Source organism: Adiantum capillus-veneris, chromosome 19 (assembly GCF_014529385.1).
Source record: "Adiantum capillus-veneris isolate H3 chromosome 19, ASM1452938v2, whole genome shotgun sequence".
NCBI classification, from domain to species: domain Eukaryota; kingdom Viridiplantae; phylum Streptophyta; class Polypodiopsida; order Polypodiales; family Pteridaceae; genus Adiantum; species Adiantum capillus-veneris.
The window spans coordinates 133,840,790-133,859,249 of record NC_140949.1 but is presented as its reverse complement, the minus strand read 5'-3'; the positions used below and the strand labels follow the sequence as shown (position 1 = coordinate 133,859,249).

General features: G+C 45.9%; 1 protein-coding gene across 2 annotated transcripts in view; it reads right to left on the bottom strand.

The window, feature by feature from the left end:
* Positions 1-6,092: 6,092 nt before the first annotated feature.
* LOC147434901 (uncharacterized) overlaps positions 6,093-18,460 on the bottom strand; it is a 99,667-nt gene continuing 87,299 nt past the window's right edge. For both annotated transcript variants that reach the window (XM_086491292.1, XM_086491293.1), the window contains exons 29-30: positions 7,114-7,251; positions 6,093-7,025 (exon numbers count right to left, since the gene is read on the bottom strand). In XM_086491292.1, the coding sequence (XP_086347418.1) occupies positions 6,648-7,025; positions 7,114-7,251 (516 nt within the window). In that variant the 3' untranslated portion in view covers positions 6,093-6,647. The remainder of the gene's footprint in view (positions 7,026-7,113; positions 7,252-18,460) is intronic.

The following is an 18,460-nucleotide window of genomic DNA, read 5'->3' as shown; positions in this document are numbered from 1 at the left end:
AAATTTGGAGATTCACTTCGTTCTCTTTCATTGAATTCCTCCTCTTCTTTTATCGGAGAGAGTCTTCTTTTGGAAATTTCAACAAGAGGCTTCCTAAGCTCTCTCTCTTCTTGGAGAGGTAGGGAAATCCCATAAGCACGAAGTTGTTGGGTAGCTTCGGCTTGCAAGGCAGGGTTGCCCATAGCTTATTGCAACCTAGTAACAAGATAGTTCACAAACATTGAGACATCATCAATAGCACCTTCATGTCCAAAATCAAAGTTGTCAATATTCATTCTACTCTCTTTATTATTGTCAGCCATGCTAACTAAACTTATGCATATGCTACTTTGTGCTTTGGTACCCTCAAAACCTTAGTTACTACTCTTCTTTACCTTTGAAAATTAGCTCTCAAGAAGCCACACCAGTGGTTTAGAGAGTGTTGATTGCAAAGAGTAGTTGAGAGGATCTAACATTGCTCGGTTGATTATGGTTCTTGTTGAGCTTGCTAGTAGCTCAATAACACTTAAGCCTAAGGCAAGCCCCGAAAGACTCCATTATTAAGTCTATAGTTCGCAATGGTGTACCTCGAACTAAGTCATATTCAACCAAGATAATAGATATACGTCTCACTTACCCTCTTGCCATGAACAGGTCGTACCTTTCATGGACAACTTAAGGACCTCTCTTCTTAAGCAAGAAAAGAGAAACCAATAGCTCTAATACCAATGTAATGGAATATGGCTATAATATTGATTGTAGCGGAAATTGAAAATATAATAGTGAGCATTCCTTTAAGAAAAATCTTAAAGAGCATAAGAAGAGTAATTGATCAAAGATAGAAAAATGAACATTACACCTAATTAGCTTGGCATGAACAATACTTATAAAAGAGAGACAGAAAGGATTAGAGAAATTGAAAACAATTGAAGACCGGATTTATGTGAACCTGATCTCTCCTCCAAAAGGATTTTTATTATAGATTCCCCCATAAAGAGAGACTTGGTACAATACAAGCTTGTATGCCTTGAGACCTTGTTGGTGCAATGAAGATGGTAGACTTCATACACCAAAATTAAGCACTTAATTAACTTGCTAAAGCATTAACATATCCCCGGCCTCAATCCCAAGACCTCAAACACCTTCAAAGGTGAAGAGAGCTAGCAGGGAGTGAGGGAAGCGAAGAGGAAGAAGATGTAACATACGTGAAAGAAAAATTCTCTTCACTTCTATTACTCTTGTAGCTTAGCATAGCATAGTAGCATAGTAATGGAGATGAAAAAGATGGCAAGCTTTTGCTTTGGAGCACGGCTCTTGGTTGGATTTGCATTCCATAGCCAAGAGGTATTGGTGTAGGCTCTCCACTTCTCAACAAGCTTGGAGAAGGAGATGAAGTTCTTGCTTCACACAATGAGAGTGTGTGTGAGGGTGTATATCTTGCAAGCACACCCCCTCGTTGCTTGGGTCGACCCCTCCTCGTAGCTCACGCATGAAGCTCATTGGCTCATGTCAACAAGCCTAGGTCATTTCAAGCAATAGAGGTAGCTTTTGGACAAGTGTCCTACTTTCCCCTTTGAGAGAGAGGATTGAATAATGCTTAAATAATTAATAAATTCAATTAAATTCTCATTGGATCTCTCTCAAATCCATCAAATAGGCCTTAGGCACACTATGAGGGCAACCTAGCTAGGAGCTTGACATGTGTCCCATATGCCTCTTCAGGAAGGGGTGTCCCTTGGGTGAGGGAAGACTATTCAATCCCATCCCCTACTCTCTAGGTTCGCCTTCTCTTTTGTAGGTGCTTGTTTGACTTTCAAGCCCCTCAAGCACCTTGGCCCCTAAGTACCTTAATCATCAAGCATGAAAAGCACCTCAGCACCTTAGTCAGTAAGCACGACAAGCACCTCAATCTTGGGCAAGGTTCCCACCTCAAGGTCAGTCCTAACTTGCCTAAGATCCTAGGTCTAAGTACTTTTGACACTAACCTTTGGAGGTCTTTAATGAAGCTAACCTAAGGTCTTTTAAGCTCCATGATCTGGTCATTGCCCTTTGATAGACCATCTCCCTTTTGGATCCGTTGCCTTCTCTCTCTTTGGTCCCGTGTTGAGCTAGATCTAAAAGCACATGTCTATACTCTAGCTCTTGTTCCCGTTTATTTTCCCACATTAACTGATCAATTCAATATGAGAAAATCATTGATAAGTTAGCTATTAGATTTTATAACATAGCTCTAACCGATATGGCAGCCAGTATGAGTCCTCCCAACAGCTCATCCCCCTACACGTACAAATGGTCGAGGCCGAGCTAGTGATGGCAGGGTAGGGTGGTGATGAACGTCGAGAGTTGAACCTATTTAGACTGAGGTGACAAGGGGGGTGGTGAGCAGCAAGTCCTTTACGTACAAATGGTGGAGAGTTGCAATCGGCTTGCAGCCGATTGCAGAGGGGGGGGGGGGGGGTTACATCGATTCCAAGAAGAGTTGTTGGTTGATGCGTTGAGGTGCAACGGGGAGCTGCAATTGGTCAGGATACGGGCCGACGGAATGTGGCGAGGAACATCAGCTTTTGCCGATGATTACACAAACTTGTATATATTTCCCATTTTGCTTCAAGGCAAGCTGAAAATCTAGCCGAGAGTTTCTAATTTCAAGCGGTTGAAATACACTAGATCCCGGGTTTTTTCTAACAATGTCAAAATCATAATCATACAATGTCATTGCTAAGTGCTTACTTCCATAGTGTGGTGAGGATAAGGTGGCTTGTGTCCAGTGGAGCTGAGCTAGTGAACTCTAGAGGACATGCCACGGGACTATTTGACACCCCCTCCTCATGTGGGATCGACAATCCACGATCTCTAGATGATGTTGACCGTCCGTTTATTCCCAAGAATAAAAAGATTTTGATTGGTTTGCCCTCGGGACTTGAACGTGCCACCTCCCACACTAGAGGGCTTGATTCTCACATTAAGCTATCGCACACCACTTGAAATAGGACAAGAACATAGTACAATATGGCAAAAGCGACGGGGTGGGGATCATTAGGTGTTCACTTGGAGATCACTTTGGAATGGTTGGAGTCACACGGTGATCACTTTGGAATGGTTGGAGTCACACGGTGATCACTTTGGAATAGATAGGTTCACAAGGTGATCAAATCTTAATTGGGAATCACACCTGGATCACTTCGCAATCACTTGATGTTCACATTGAGTAAATTGTGATCACATGGCGATCACTTGAGGATTAATCCGTCATCGGACAACGCAAAACCAATCCTGCCGTCCCCAATTACTAGGGACCATTGATCCCACCTGACACAAGGGGTGTTAAATAATCACGAGGGAGGACATGGGGAGTAGTAGTTAATGCGGCCAAGTCAACACGGAGAGAGAGAGAGAGAGAGAGAGAGAGAGAGAGAGAGAGTCTATAGGACTGTGCAAGAGTGGCCCCAACACGCAACCCTCTACTTAATTGAGTCTCAACTATTGCACGCTTTTGGGAGAAGGGTGGCCGGAATCCCTTCCCCATAAACTTGTTATATACATATAACCATTCCTCTCTAGTTTTGTTCTCTTATTAAATAGTATAATGAAATTGATTCTTTTTAACCAAATACCATAAAAATTAATCCTTTCGAGTCTTGGAGAAAGACAAGGAAATTTAATGCCAAGGGGTCAATGTCTCTTATCTTCCGACACCCATCCTCTAGGAACACGACCATGCTTTACACTAAGACCTGAGCTTCCGCAGCCAACATGCCAAAAAAAGAGCCAAAATCTCAATAAAGTTCATCTTTTCTAATAAAAGCATAAAACAAGCCTTATTAGTAAAGAGAGTTATGGCTTACATTTGACTTTTGCACGTGAAAAATTGAATGATTGAAATCTTCAATGTAGATTTAGTTTATAAAATGGGTCCTTTCTTGTAAACTGGGTCTTGCCTTATTGTAATTTTCTTGCTCTTCTAATATAATTCCTCGCACTTATGGTTTTTAAAAAAATGGGTCCTTTCACTTACATACATACATATTCGCTCAACTAAAAACAAACCCCAAAAGAGTCATTGATTCCCTCGAAAAGAACAAGTGAAAGGGTCACGAAAGCTTTCAAAAACAATAAGAAAGTGATAAAATTGTTAGGTTGAATTAAACTGGTATCAATGTTTGGGAAAAGATTGCCCCAACTTAATCTTGAGCCGATTGAAAATAGAGACTAGCTAATTGCAAACCATGGTAAACGGAAAAAAAACCGATGAAATGTGAGAAAACCGTCCAAAAATTTTGCAAATCTCAAAATTCTTGTTAGTATTTCCGGTTTTCTTCTTTGTGAGGAGGAAACTCAATCAGCAACCGCTTAATAAAAGAGACTTTCTCGAACGTTAACAATGACGAATCAAGCTACAAAATGCAAAGCCAGGTAGATGCAGAAGAGCCAAAAAGGTATGTGGAAAACTCCAGATCGAAAAACGAGGACACATAAAAGCGGATGTGGGATCCAAGAAAGCCCAGGTAAAGCGATGGTAAACAGACAATCCCAAAACAAGTATCTGATTGTCTCATCAAAGGTTGAACATATGGCACAGTGGGACGAGCTGATGTGGCGTGCACCAAGGAAGGTGCCAACAAAGAGCAATCCCAACAAGCAGCACCATGTAAAAGGCTTGGGAATTGTTGGGACCCGACATCGCTCGATGATGTCCTTATCCGCGATAGATGGCCCATTTACGTACTGCCACTGCTTCTTGTACCTTTTGGAGTTCTTCCTTCTTAACTTTAAGTTAAGCGCAAAGAGTAAAGGTTTTGGTTATCCAAACTTTGATGCCCTTGAAAAGTCTTGCTTATTGTATAAGTGCTATGCACGCCTCTGATTTTGAAGACAAGTATGCCTTGGTTGCTACAGCTATCACAATGAACCTTAAATTGTGTTGGGGTCAAACTTAGTGGGGTGAGTGGCTTTGGTTGAGCTTGGATAATGTTGAGGTGCAATCGTCCCTCCACCCACCAAGCTGAGCGCGAGTCACCAATGCAAATGGATAGTATCAAGCCTTCCCATCGGCAGCGTTCTTGCATGAATTCATCAATCTTGAAGGAGATGGCAATTACTTCATTGACTTGTTGGCCAGTCTACGCACACTTATGTTGAGGGTGAGCTCAAGTTCCTTGGTTTTGGCAAGAAGGTTGTCGGCCAGCTTTTACGGTTCCAAAGAAGAGACATCTCCAAGGCGGCAAGACACGCCTTAAGCTCCGCATTCTCATCTTGCAACTCTCGGATTTGTGTTTGAAGGCAGTCTATTGTGTCCACCTGTGGTGTGGACATGAAAAGTTTCATCGGGGTGAGGGATCATCCCCATGTGGGATAAGACTTTCAGACGCCTTCACAAGATAGTGAAAAATAAGCTTGGTGATGGGGGCCATGGGTAGAACCGGAAGCAACCAAGCCAACATCATAGACATGACACAGGCAAGTTGCACCACAAGAGTCGTCAAGCGACCGAGCAAAGTCTTCGAGCATAAGTCAAGGGCAAGCTGCATCCGAGCAGTTCCTCTCGAAGAGGAGGATTGGGACAAGCCTAGGCTACGGAGCTGCCCCTCGCCAAGGGGGATGCGAGGACGAAAGGAGAGGTTCGAAGGAAGAGAGAGAGAGAGAGAGAGAGAGAGAGAGAGAGAGATGAAATGAAATGATATATTAACGTCTACAAAAGGCCAAAATAACCTATGAGACCAAACTGATCACAATGGTGAGTCTATTACCAAGTCTGGGTACAAACAAAGAAAACCACAAACTAGAAATTGAGATAGGAGTGCTACCGACTCCTATGGGTGGCTGGTAAGCTGAGCAATGGTATAATGCCACAAAGGTACAAAGTGGGAATAAGTGTCACCATGATACAATATAGCAATAACATGAAGCCTATCCTGATCGACACTCTGGGAGTCGCGCTAGAATCCTGTGGATCCTCTGCCGCAATCTCCGTCGGTGCTATATTAATATCTTCAAAAACCTCAGAGCAAAAGTTACAACTGTGATATAATCATCTGAGATAAAGCATAAAAGGAAACATCCAAGAAGAGAGAGAGAGAGAGAGAGAGAGAGAGAGAGAGAGAGAGAGCACGATGTACAAAATACTTTTTTACTACCATGCTGGTTGGGCATGGTGTGCTCCTTTATAATTTACATTTGGTGTATAAGATGGGTTACTCTAGATCTTCTGTTTCTGTAAAGAAAGTTCTCATTCAAAAAACTGAGAGCTGTTACATCATTTCCAAAAATGTGAGGTTCCCCAACCTCGACTCGCACTTGCCAGAATTTTGAGGTCTATAACCAAGGAGCTGCTCCACATGGGGCTCTCGACTTGGGGACATTCACCAAAAAAATTGATTCTACCAAGTTCGATTGCCAAATTAAATTGGCCCAGTTATCCAAAAAAAAATTGGCACCTCCATTCGGTTGTGGGGAGATAGACTCGGCCCAACTCCCAAGCACTCTCCCGAGCACTTTCAAAAAACCCTCACTAAGTTTTCCAAAGTTGGATAGGAATTGAGCCTCTCAGATGACTTGAAGAGCATACCCTTTTTATGCTTTCATATCTGTCAGTTTCTGTCAACTGATATTATATATCAACAGCTTCCTTTCGCCCATATTTTCTGAACAAAAAATCAAGAATCACTATGTCAATCAATAATCACTATCTCATTCCTCATCCTCGTTCCATTGATGCCCTTGAGGGCCTCCAATGAAGGCTTTGGCTCGTATTCTTTGGAGACAAAAGGTTTCAATTCATAAATGTTTTGGGACTGCTTGGGCTGCTGTTCCATCCGTAATGGACAGTTCCAATCATCATGCTTAGGCTTGACATCCTCCAATAAAGGTGATCGCTCTGCCTTGTGTGGTTCTGGTAATATTACTTGAGCTAAAACCTTTGTGTCTGCTTTTACATCACAATCTGCTTCTGAAGATATGCCTATTGGGCCTGCAGGAAACTCAAAGTTTCCATTTACTTGATGCTTTGCTAGATAGCCACAGTAACTACAACAATGGATGAAGTATGCCTGCAAAGATAAATCAAGCGCATAACATTACAATCCAAAATTTTCCCAAAAGTCCTACGTAAGCACACCACCCCAACTTGTCACCCACCTGTGAAGGAAGCTCTTGGCCAAGGTTCTCAAAACGTTCACAGCTCCCAACAAGCTCGGCCTCGGCTGGAAGGTCATCTTCACAGTATGCATTGGGACACATTTCACAACGAAACAAGAGCCCACCAACAGCTGCGGCCTGACATTAGACAACATTTCAACAATGAGTTTATTGTATTTAGAGGAGTCTATAATAGTCTCAACCTACAACAGGGTGCTCTCTCTCTCTCTCTCTCTCTCTCTCTCTCTCTCTCTCCTGCTGCACTGCCCCCTTGCGTTTCCGCCCTGCTGCCCTGCACCCCCTCGCGCTCTCCCTCTACAGCCCTGCCCCCCTTGCTGTCCCGTACGTATAGAGAGAGAGAGAGAGAGAGAGAGTAGAGAGAGAATGTGGAAAGAAAGTACTTACAGAGAGAAAGCTTGCCTACGTAGAAAGAGAAAATCTGCACCCCAGAGAGAGAAGGAAAAAAAAACAATTTTTTCTCTCTCTTCGAGTATGTGAGTGCGGGCTTTTGCAGTGGATATCCACCGGTGAAACAACTCATGACTCTAGTGGGGGTTAACGAGCATACGCATACGAGGGCTTGGCGAGTGGACACTAAGAAAAGTGGGAGCAACGGGGAAACCTCGAAGGAAAGGGCACTTATCCTCCGTTTCCCCTCCATGGAAGCGAAGGACTTCTTGAAGAAGAGACAGACTCTAAAGAAGACGGGCATCTTTCTTAAAGATAACCTCACCCTCTCGCAGATTGCTCATATGCAAGAGGTAATGCCGGAAATTAGAGCAACAAGGGAGAAAGGGAAGATTGCTTTTTACAGGGATGGAAGGGTGGTGATATTGGAGCGCCGGACCACACTAAAGATGGCAACTTGGAATTGTAATGGGTCACTCCGTTTGGATGTAAGTGCCTATGAGGATAGTTTCACTAGGAGAGACATCATTATCTATTCTGAGATGCATCAAGCTCTTGGGCACTCCATGCCACAAGTGAGCGGATATAGATGGGAGACAACCTGCAGACAGGAGACCAGATCGGAGCATCAAGGACAGGGCTCAAGGGGAGTGGCAGTTTTATTCAGGGACGACTTGCAGCCATTGATATATATAGCGCGTGAGCAGGCTAGGTACATGTGGGTGAGGCTAAGGACAGAGACAAGCAAATACCTCTACATTGCTATTTGTTACTTTCCTCCTAATATGTCAGTATATGCATCACCTAGGACAGTTCCCCTTTGCTATTTTGAATAATGGCATATGGGAGTTTTCCAAGGATGGTGACATTATCATACTAGGGGACTTCAATGCTAGCCCATCACCAAACAATATTTTATGATACTTCCGAGGAGATGCTTAGGGAGCTCGACGTTACACGGATGGGCCTATCCAAACTATCACAAGATGAGGAGTACACTAAGTATGACAGATACTTGATAGATATGGAAACTGCACATAGATTGGCCATTTTGAATGGCCTACAAAGATTTTCGAAAGCTGGAATTTTACATGCTTTCCACATCGACATGGTGCTAGTACAGTGGATTATGTTATGGCCCAGCCAAGTCTCATTCCATTCTTTCAGGACTTCATGCTGGACACTAGGCCAGTTGGAGTAGCAGTTGATCATGCTATCTTGTCTTTCACTCTTCCGTTCCAGTTCAGCACAGCTCCATTAGGAGAGGTCCCCACGCACACTCGATATACCTTCATAAGGGAGACGGATTTTGCATATATGGATGAGATATACATGCAGCTATGCACTCACGAGCCGAGACGTCCACTAGATGAACTCACTCAGATATTGACAGAGACACTCCATGATGCAGCATCAGAGGCATACCCCCACAACCTACCTACGGAGAAGATCTGGGAGCATGCCCAGAACAATTGGTATGATGAGGAGTGTAAAGAGACGAGGATCAAATTACAGAGGGAAGTGCTCCAGGGTATTACCACGCATAGACAGTCACGGATTATCTTTCGCCGCCTAGTGCGGCGAAAGAAAAGGGCTTATCTATCTCAACTAGAGCGAGATCTGTATCAGCTATTTATAAGTCAAGATTCAGGTGAAGCATGGAGGCTATTCCACGAGCATTCACCACCACCAACGATCACCTCCATAGGAACATGGGGGGAATATGCCACATCTCTCTACACAGCATCAGGGAAACCACCTTTGCCGGACCCACTAGAGACATACCCGGAGACACGTACTTTCTTTACTGCCGAGAGGGTAAGGAAAGCCATTGACAGTATGAAGACAAGGAGAGCACATGATCATGATGGTCTAGTAGCAGAGCACTTCATCCATGCCAAAGATATGCTTGCAGAGCTTTTTACTATGATGTTTAATCAAGCCATGTATGAAGGCTTTCCTGAGACTTGGAGTATGTCTATGATTGTGCCTATTTTCAAGTCAGGAGATCCCATGATTCCCAGGAATTATCCCACCATCATGGTTGGTCACACATTGGCTAGGCTGTATGCATCCGTTCTTGAGCAAGAGCTTAGTAGATGGGCAGAGCGAGACGGCATACGAACACCAAGGCAAGCAAGATTCAAGAGAGGTTTCTTCACTCTTGACCAGATTCTGACACTCAGAGCTATTATTGAGGAGGGTAGACACCATGGCAAGAGGATCTACAATAGCTTTTTTTTTTTTTAACTTAAGCGAGCCGGGGGGCCGAGCAGAGATGCCAGGCCTACTCTCGCAAGGTGAAGCTTTTGTCACTGATTTCAATCTCAATTAGAGACCTTAGACACCGCCTTGGGGATGGATAGCCCGTTCAATCTTTCAGAACTTGCACCCTTGTTAGTTTATCCAAGGGATCCCTGGCGGACCACGTTAGGGGCGTGACAGCGCCCAAGAGCCCCGTAGGGATCCAGATACTGCGAGACTTGGTTTCCCTCACTCGCCAAAACCTTGATCACCCCGACGGGTTTTCGAGAGAAATTGCCATACCCAACTTGGGCGTCGGCTCGCAAGTGCAGTCCCGATCCGTCGACAATTAGAGTCTCCAACACTCCTCTTGCCCATTGATGAGGCAACCCATGCATCAGTATCATCAAGTCATTCGAGTTTAGCACATAGTTTCATAACTTTTTGCTATTAAGGAAAATTTCATCCTTTCCCCCCTTCTATACGTCGGAGGGATTTGATTCATCTCCGATTCATCCAATCGGTCCGCTAGGTTAACAACATAGCGTTTAATGCTCTTTGATATTGTGTTATTGCCTCACCAAAGAAAGCTGCAGGTGGTGCCTTGCAACCGCTCCCCTCGAATGCGGACGCGGGTTAACCCAATGGGTCAACCTGACTCCGCGAGCCTCCCCACCAAGGAGGATAATGGTAAATTCACCATCACTTAGAGCGACACCCGTCGGGTCCTGAAGGTCCCGAATGGTAAACAGCAACCCGCCGAGACGATCAGCTCAAGCTCCGGGTCAAGGCCGGGCAATTCAGTAGAATATGATCAATTGATTGCCCGCCCTCCAAGTCATTGCAAAGGGGGCATGCACTCCCCCTCGGTAAGACTTTATCCACCATTCTTAATCCTCCTACTCGGGCAAGCACTAAGAGGCGCTCGCCGTCACGCTTCATACTCAGATATAAGTTACACCGGAAAAGGTACTTGCGCGTGATATTCATCCCATGGAGCTTATAGTTGGTCAGAGAGGCACAAACGGCTCTGGAGCCCATTTATCCCATATCAGTTCCCTGGCCGTCTCCACAGTCGACGCTGGACAATGTTGACGGAACCACCTGTCCGTCCTAGTTGTCCATGACCACCCCTTCCGGGACTTCGGGGTGGTCGCTACCAGGTCCCTAATAAGCGTGCTAAACGATCGGAACTTATCTTAGGCACACTTCCGTTGGACACCGCAAAAGGCGACGACCGGAGGAACGTTCAGTTCGTGATGCAGGGTCGACGTTGCGACTGACGTCGACTTTGCCGCTCTCCCCACCAACCACCTCATTCCTGTGGCAACGAGGCGCTGGAGCAACAACAATTGCTTTTGGTCGTGTGCCCCCACGATCTTTGCTCCGTAGGTAATCACGAGGTAAACGCAAGCCTTGAAAATGCTGAACCTCGTCCATAGAGGGAGAGCACCGGAGGTAAGGACGTACTTGGCTGCAAAGAGACATCCCCACCCCTTTGTCATCCTATTTTGGATAATGGTCTCCAAGCCAAAATCGGAATCCACGATGATCCCTAGGTCTCTATAGCTTTAAGTCACCTCCACGCGTTCCCCGTCTAACGTGAACGAACCATTCTTCTTGAGGTCCTCAAGGTCCCCGAAGAAGACTATGGCTTGGCACTTGCTTATACCGAACTTCATGCCCCACAATTGAGCCCATATCGTAAGTCGATCCAGTGCAGTCTGGAGCTCAGCCGAGGAGTCCGCTAAAAGAACCAGGTCGTCGACGAAGGCTAAACCTTGGATTTTCTGCGTTAATCCGATAATGTCCACTCCGAAGTCTGCTGACTCATTTATAACATCATTGATGAAGATGTTAAAGAGGGTGGGTGACCCGGGACACCCTTGACGGACCCCTCTTTCGATCTTACTGGGCTCAGAGAGACGGTCACCAACTCTGATGCAGACATGAGAGTGGCTGTAGAGGGCTTTAATAAAGCGTAAGGCTTTCCCTCCCACCCCGGCAACCTCAAGTTTGTAGAACAAGGCTTCGTGCGGAACATAGTCGTATGCCTTCCGGAAATCGACGAATACTATGTAAGTCGGCCTTCCATTATTGTTTCGTCGTCGGACAATTTCCTTTAGGCACGCGACTTGTCCAATGCACTCCTCACGAAATCAGAAGCCCGCTTCGCCCTTCAAGAAGAAGCCGCGCTCTTCTAGAGTCCTAGCGATGTGCGTCACTAAAATAGTAGTCACGAGCTTAAGTGCTACATTGATGAGAGAGATACCTTAGGTAGTTATCCGTAATCGTGGGGTCGCCCTTTTTCGGGATGGAAATGAGCACCGCTGTAGCGTCCTCTGCTAGGACCTCCCCTATATCCAAAATCGATTGGATAACTCTGAGGTAAACTTTTCCCATTAGTGTTCTAGGCACACCCCGATCCTTCCGGGCGCCTTTGTCCGTCACAAGTAGCTTTGTGGATTTCGGCAAAGCTTTTGACACAGTGCAGAGAGGCAGACTTCTACACAGACTAGAGGACATGGGGTGTGCCTATAGAGCTGATATGGGGTATTCTCGCTTTATACAGGACAGTGATGGGGTGTGTACGCACTATTGAGGGAATGTCTGACATGGTCGTCTCCACTATTGAAATGAAGCATGGATGCCCTCTATCTCTAACTCTTTTTGCGATGTATGTGGATGAGCTTTCAAACTATGTAGAGTGTCAGGGAGACAGAGAGGCTCAGCTAGCAGGGACATGGATTTCGTTGTTACTATATGCTGATGATATTGTGTTGATTTCTGATTCTCCAAAGATGCAGCGTCATTTAGATGCTTTGCATACATTTGCTCGTGATAGTGGATTGTTTGTCAACCTTGGGAAAACCAAGGTTATGGTGTTCAACACCACATCACAGTGGGTCAGGAGGTTAGCACCCACATTTACATACGGCCAAGAGACTATGGAGTACACAAATGCATATACCTACCTTGGGATAGTTTTCGATGGCCCAGTGTTTTAATTGAGGACAGCTTCAGAGACTAGATTGACGAGAGCATATGCAGCCTTGGGAGGACCGGAGAGGATGTGTTCGCATGTTCAGTTTCAAGAACCGCGAACAAAGCTCTTGCTTTTTGAAACCCTAGTGACTTCAACTATGCTCTACGGAGTTCTGGTATGGGGACCCTTAGTAGACCATCATGGGAGATCTGGCAACACAGATGGATGGAGCTATATGGAGAGGCCTTTGGTCTCTATGATCACTCGGATGATTCGGGCTAAGTGAGGCATGAGATTATCCGAGGCGACCCCCCCCCCCCCCCCCCCCCCCCCCCCCCCCCCCCCCCCCCGCGCCCCCGCGGGTGGTTAAGGCAATGACTAGGTCAGTACCCTTTATCAACACTTTATGGGATCTCCCCAAGGACAGATATGCTCGGCTTGCCTTGAAGTCATCTCGACAATTAGCGCTACAAGGTGATACAGCATGTTGGTATGGACAGATGACAGTATGGTTTCAGTCACATGGTTTCAGCATGGATAGACTGCCTCCGATTCAATACTCCCTGGATGCACCCTCCCTGTCTCTCACACGGAAAGAGAGTTATCCAAACTCATAAGTTGGAGGTGAAGGCATAGAAGCTTTGAGGTGATGAGGGAGCAAGGGTATGATAAAATCTCTGAGACGGAAAAGTACTTGGCATACCTTGCATAGGAGGGGCTGTCAACTAAGGTGGCATATGGTGTGGATGGCCACAAGGCGAAACCATGTTGGATGCAGGTGCTGGGCCTTGTTGAAGACTAGGACCAAGACTTTGTTGTATTTGTCGCAATCCCTTGAGGTAGTAACAGTCCTTGTTCTCATGTCCAGATTTTTCACAGAAGTGGCAGAAAACCCGAAGGGGAAAGTCTTGTGGAGGATGTCCAAGAGATCGAGAAGAGCTGCACCATACCATAGCTTTAGTCTCCTGCTGAGACCGAGGCTCTTCTAGTTCTCTCTTCATTTGATCCAAAGCCTCAAGGTGCGATGGTTTCTCTTGTCTCACAGAGATTGATTTCTCTTCTTGGAGGGCGCGTTGTACTTTGAGGGCTTCGAGTTCCCTGTGCAAGGAAGTCAAAGGATCAGCAGGACTACCTTCTGAGAACATAGAGAGAGTATCTATGTGAGGAGAGTTGTTGAACAGCTTCCTAGCCCCCTCTATTCTAGTAGCAGCTACGATGAATTCCTCCAGAGTAGCGTCAGGTCGGAGGCTCTCCCGAAGTTTTTGCTGAGAGGTTTTTGGAAGCGCCTTCTCCACCCACTTCTTAACCATGAATTCACCGGGTTGCTGGGGAAGCTTGGCAACCAGAGACTTGGTTTTGGTCATAAGCTCCGCAAAAGTCTCCTCTGGCTGGAGCACCATGTTGGCCAACTCATCCAACACTTTCTCTTGGTAGTCACCCGGCCTGAAAGCTGCACAGAACTGTTGTCTTAAGTCTGCCCAAGTTGCAAAATGATTCTCTGCAAACTGGCTGTACCATTTGTCTGCTAAGCCGTCCAAGGTGGATGGAATAAGTACCAGATAAGCATCTTCCCTGTTAAGACCACGACCCCTGCAAAGAGATACAAACCTCCTTGCATGGTCGTAAGCATCTTCTGAAGAGAGACCTTTGAATGTAGGGAACTTGATGTTTACCTTAGCCAAAACGCTAGCCAATGGCTCCATGGCCCCTTGCTGAGCTTGTTGCTCGGTAGCCTACTGTAGCAGAATAGGAGAGAGCTTCACTGGAGAAGGTGATCTGGAAGATGTGGAACCGGAGGGAGGAATGGGTGACGCCGTATGTGGAGGTATGGCTAATGAGGTTGATGGACTTCTAACAAGTTCCAAGAGTCGTCTTCTGTTGTAGTACTTCAGAGGACTCAGGAGTGCGCTTTGACGCTCGATTGACCGCCTTGTATGGGTCATGCAACGACCACCAAACCAACCAAGCTTTCGGCAAGAAAACCTTGAACTAGCTGAAGACTAGTCTAGACTCTACTAGACCAGGCAAGTGACTAGACCAAGCTGGACCAGGGACGAGGAGGACTAGACCAGGGTCCAGGAGGTCTAGACCAGGGACGAGGACAAGTTGGACCAGGGACAAGGACAGGTTGGACCAGGGCGAGAGAGCAGTTGGACCAGGACGTGAGAACAGTTGGACCAGGCGAAGTGCAAGGCAAGGTCCACGAAGCTAGGCAAGGTAGGCGAAGCTAGATAGACCCAACTAGCTTCAAGATTTGCACCTCACAGAGTGAGATTTCAGTTGAGGTCCCACCGTGATCGCCAAAATGAGAGCACCTGTAGCACGGATCATGTGTCGTGCTCTCTACAATGGGTAGTCCTCAGTGCAATGTGTGTGACAATCTCACTCAAACAGACTGAATCTCCCTCAAACAGACTGAACAGAAAGGAACAATAGACGTCAACAGAGTTGGCAAAGACACAACAGCATACCAAAACATATGACTCGACTATCTCAAAGACTAATACAGACTCTGGCGTGGCAACGCACTCAGCTCTAGCCCAGGACTCACAGGTACAATGGGGTTGTCGAGGCTCAAATGTGCCGGGATGGTGAAGACGTGCTCTGTGTAAGGACCCACTCTAGACGACTACGTACAAGATAATCCCACTGGCCCAAAACGACTACTCATATGTATCACCATAAAGAGCCACCAACGGCTCATAAATGTCAGCCATGTCGTGACTTGGCCACGAGGTCCACTAGACCACCGTCGGTAGGTACCCTGCCACCTGTCACTCCCGAGACCAGAGGGTCCGTCTAGTCTGAACCAGACCAAGTGTAACCAACTCTCCAACAGTCTGTCCTGTGAAGTGACTCTGTAGCCCTGCTACACTCGGATGGCTCCAGTGAGAAAAACCCTCTCACTTAAAATTCCAATAATTCATTTAGAATATTTTTCTTTGGTGTTCCAAGCGAGAAAACCCTCTCACTTATAAATCCAATAATTCATTTAGAATTATTTTTCTGTCAGATAAAGCCAATTTAGCAACACGCCCCTTTCGGTATTTCTTTTATGTTATTCTTTGAGCAAAGTACAACTCCCCGCGGGTGCTCACTCTCAGACTCTGCGTCCAGATGCTCTAAGAAGTGAGCCCCCTTGGGTCACTTATAAACATTACAAGGGGTGCTAAAAGCAGAGCCCCAAAAGCATGTTAACTCAAAAGCGTCATAATCCAAAAGCTGTCAATAATGGCCAACAACGCCAAAAGCGAAGATTCTGTACAGATCTGCCACGTCAACAATCGGAGCGTTTTGTGGTCATCCGTACAGCACTCAACGCAAATCGCAAATCGTGGTCGTCCATACAGCAACCACGTCAACAAGTCCTTCACTTTATTTTAATGCCTAGGTATCTCTTTGGCCCCTCGGCAACTGTCTATAAGTTGGAAGCAACTTATTAAGTGGTCATGCCACGTCATCAATTTGTGACACCCTTTTTCTCGAGTTGTCCTTATTTCAAGCATAACTTCTTTCATATGGGCAAGTTGTGAGAGCGTGAGGTCTTCCCAAAGAAATATCCCCGTTTTCTTTAGTCCTTCAAGAAGTCCTTTGCTTCTATGGAGGGGAATTGCATGATTAATGCTCTTTCCTTTGAAGTCTCCCCACCTCCTTCTCTCTTCTTTCCCAATCTCCATGCCTTTGTGTGAGTAGCCTCACCACCCATCATAAAGAGAAGTTCCTTAACTTCCTCTTCCACATCATCCCAGGCTTTTAGACCGGTTATTCGTACATGCAAACCTTCCTCCTTTGCTCTTCTTCTAATGTCATATTGATCATTGTAGGAGTGGGGATAGATGTTTCTTTCTCTTTCCCTTCTTGGCGGCTTCTATCCATTTCTTGGCCTCATCCATCCTCATCCACCTTCTTCTGTGTCTTCGTGATTACATCCACCTATAAGGATGTCTTTGCCACATTTTGCTTCTCTTCTTGCTTGATCATCCGTACCTGCTCCTTGATAACTTTGAATTCCTCTATCATTGAGGACTGGATTTCTCCTTCTTCAAGTCCACCGCTTGCTCTATCGGCAAGCTCTCGCTCTAGGGCTGAAACCTCCTCTTTAAGTGCTTGCGGGTCCGCCTTGAGTGCTTGGATTGCTACCTTTAAGTCCTCTTTCTCCTTTTTCCATCGCTTGCCTTCACTGAAAAGCATTTGGAGAAGGCTAGCCTAGCCTTCTCCTTCCACCATCCTTCCGTCTCCGCTTTCCACTCCGTAAACGCGGGCTGGTCAGTACTGCCGTATTAGCAACCTCCACAATTTTTGGTCGGTCCGTATGATGTGCATGTTAGCAACCTCCACGCTCTTTGGGGTCTTTGCTTTATTTTTAATGGGGTCAGGGACCCTCGGCCACACTCTAAAAGTTGGAAGGGTTTAGGGCATTTATCCTAACCCCTTATGGCCTCTTGGCCATCATCTGCAAGTTAGGGACCATGCCACATCACAAACTTGTGACACTACTTCCCTATGCATATAGTTTCACATCCAAAAGAGTTAGAGCTCTATCCCCATCATCCCTCATATACATGTATGTACACACAACCCCCATGGCAGATAAGTTTATGTTGTAATCAGCACTTTTTTCCTTTTTCTCTGGATACCAAGAGGACACGCACAGGTTCACCTTTCTCTCTCATAGGCTAACTTTGGCCTCTAGAAAAGCTTAATAAAGCTTTCTTTCTTCTTTCATTCTCTCTCTGCAAATGCAAATACATGTGTGTGCATGCGCGCGCGCGCGTGTGTGTGTGTGTGTGTGTGTGTGTGTGTGTGTGTGTGTGTGTGTGTGTGTGTCCCTGCACGGATTTACCCATAAAAAAAAGTGTGTGCGCACGCACAATGTGTGCATGTGTGTGTGTGTGTGTGTGTTGGGCTACGGGAACATGTAACCCTGTGCGAATTTGCAACTTGCGCGAAGTCGACCTGCACAGCCGGTAGCCTGCGCGGCCAATAGCCCTACGCAAAGACAACCTGTGCGATCAGGTGGAGTGGTGTGCGCGACTTTCTCCACTGCGTGTGTTGTTTTGCCTCGCCAGCAGGTGTTTTGCCCTCGCTGCCTTGAGCCTACTCGTTGTTGTCAGACCTCTGTACGACCTATTGCATCAACGACGCCAGGCAATTTAGAGCTAGTGACAATTTACAATTTTCCAAGCATAGTTATTTTGCGGATGTATGCGTTCTGTGGGAGATGTACATATCTATAAGGTCTCTCTAAATAGATAAATTAACACAAAATATAAACAAAGTCTTTTGCTTTAGTTTTCAATTGTGGTCTGGTTGATGCATGTCAGAGTTCCCGTGTGTCTTCAAGCATCGTAAAGCCATGGACAATGTTTCGGAGAGTGCTTCTGAAATCAAAAGTTGTCTGTATGAAGACTTTGAAGAGGCCCGAAAAGCTTGGAATGGTGAGGCACCTACCCTTGAGGTGCGAATTCCAATACAGGACCTTATGGATCCGGTAGCGCAATATGCCATGAATGAAGTCATCTTGTTTTTCCTTGGCAAAATGACCGTTGTGCAAGATGTCAGACAGTGGGTTGATTTCCTTCTCAAACGCCAAGCTGTCCGAGGCGTTTATTTTGGTGCTCGGGGTTTCTATGAGGTTTTATTGACAGATACTAAGGCTAGAAACCTTCTGCAAGAGATGTGTCCCCTCTTTTTTGGCACACAGATGAC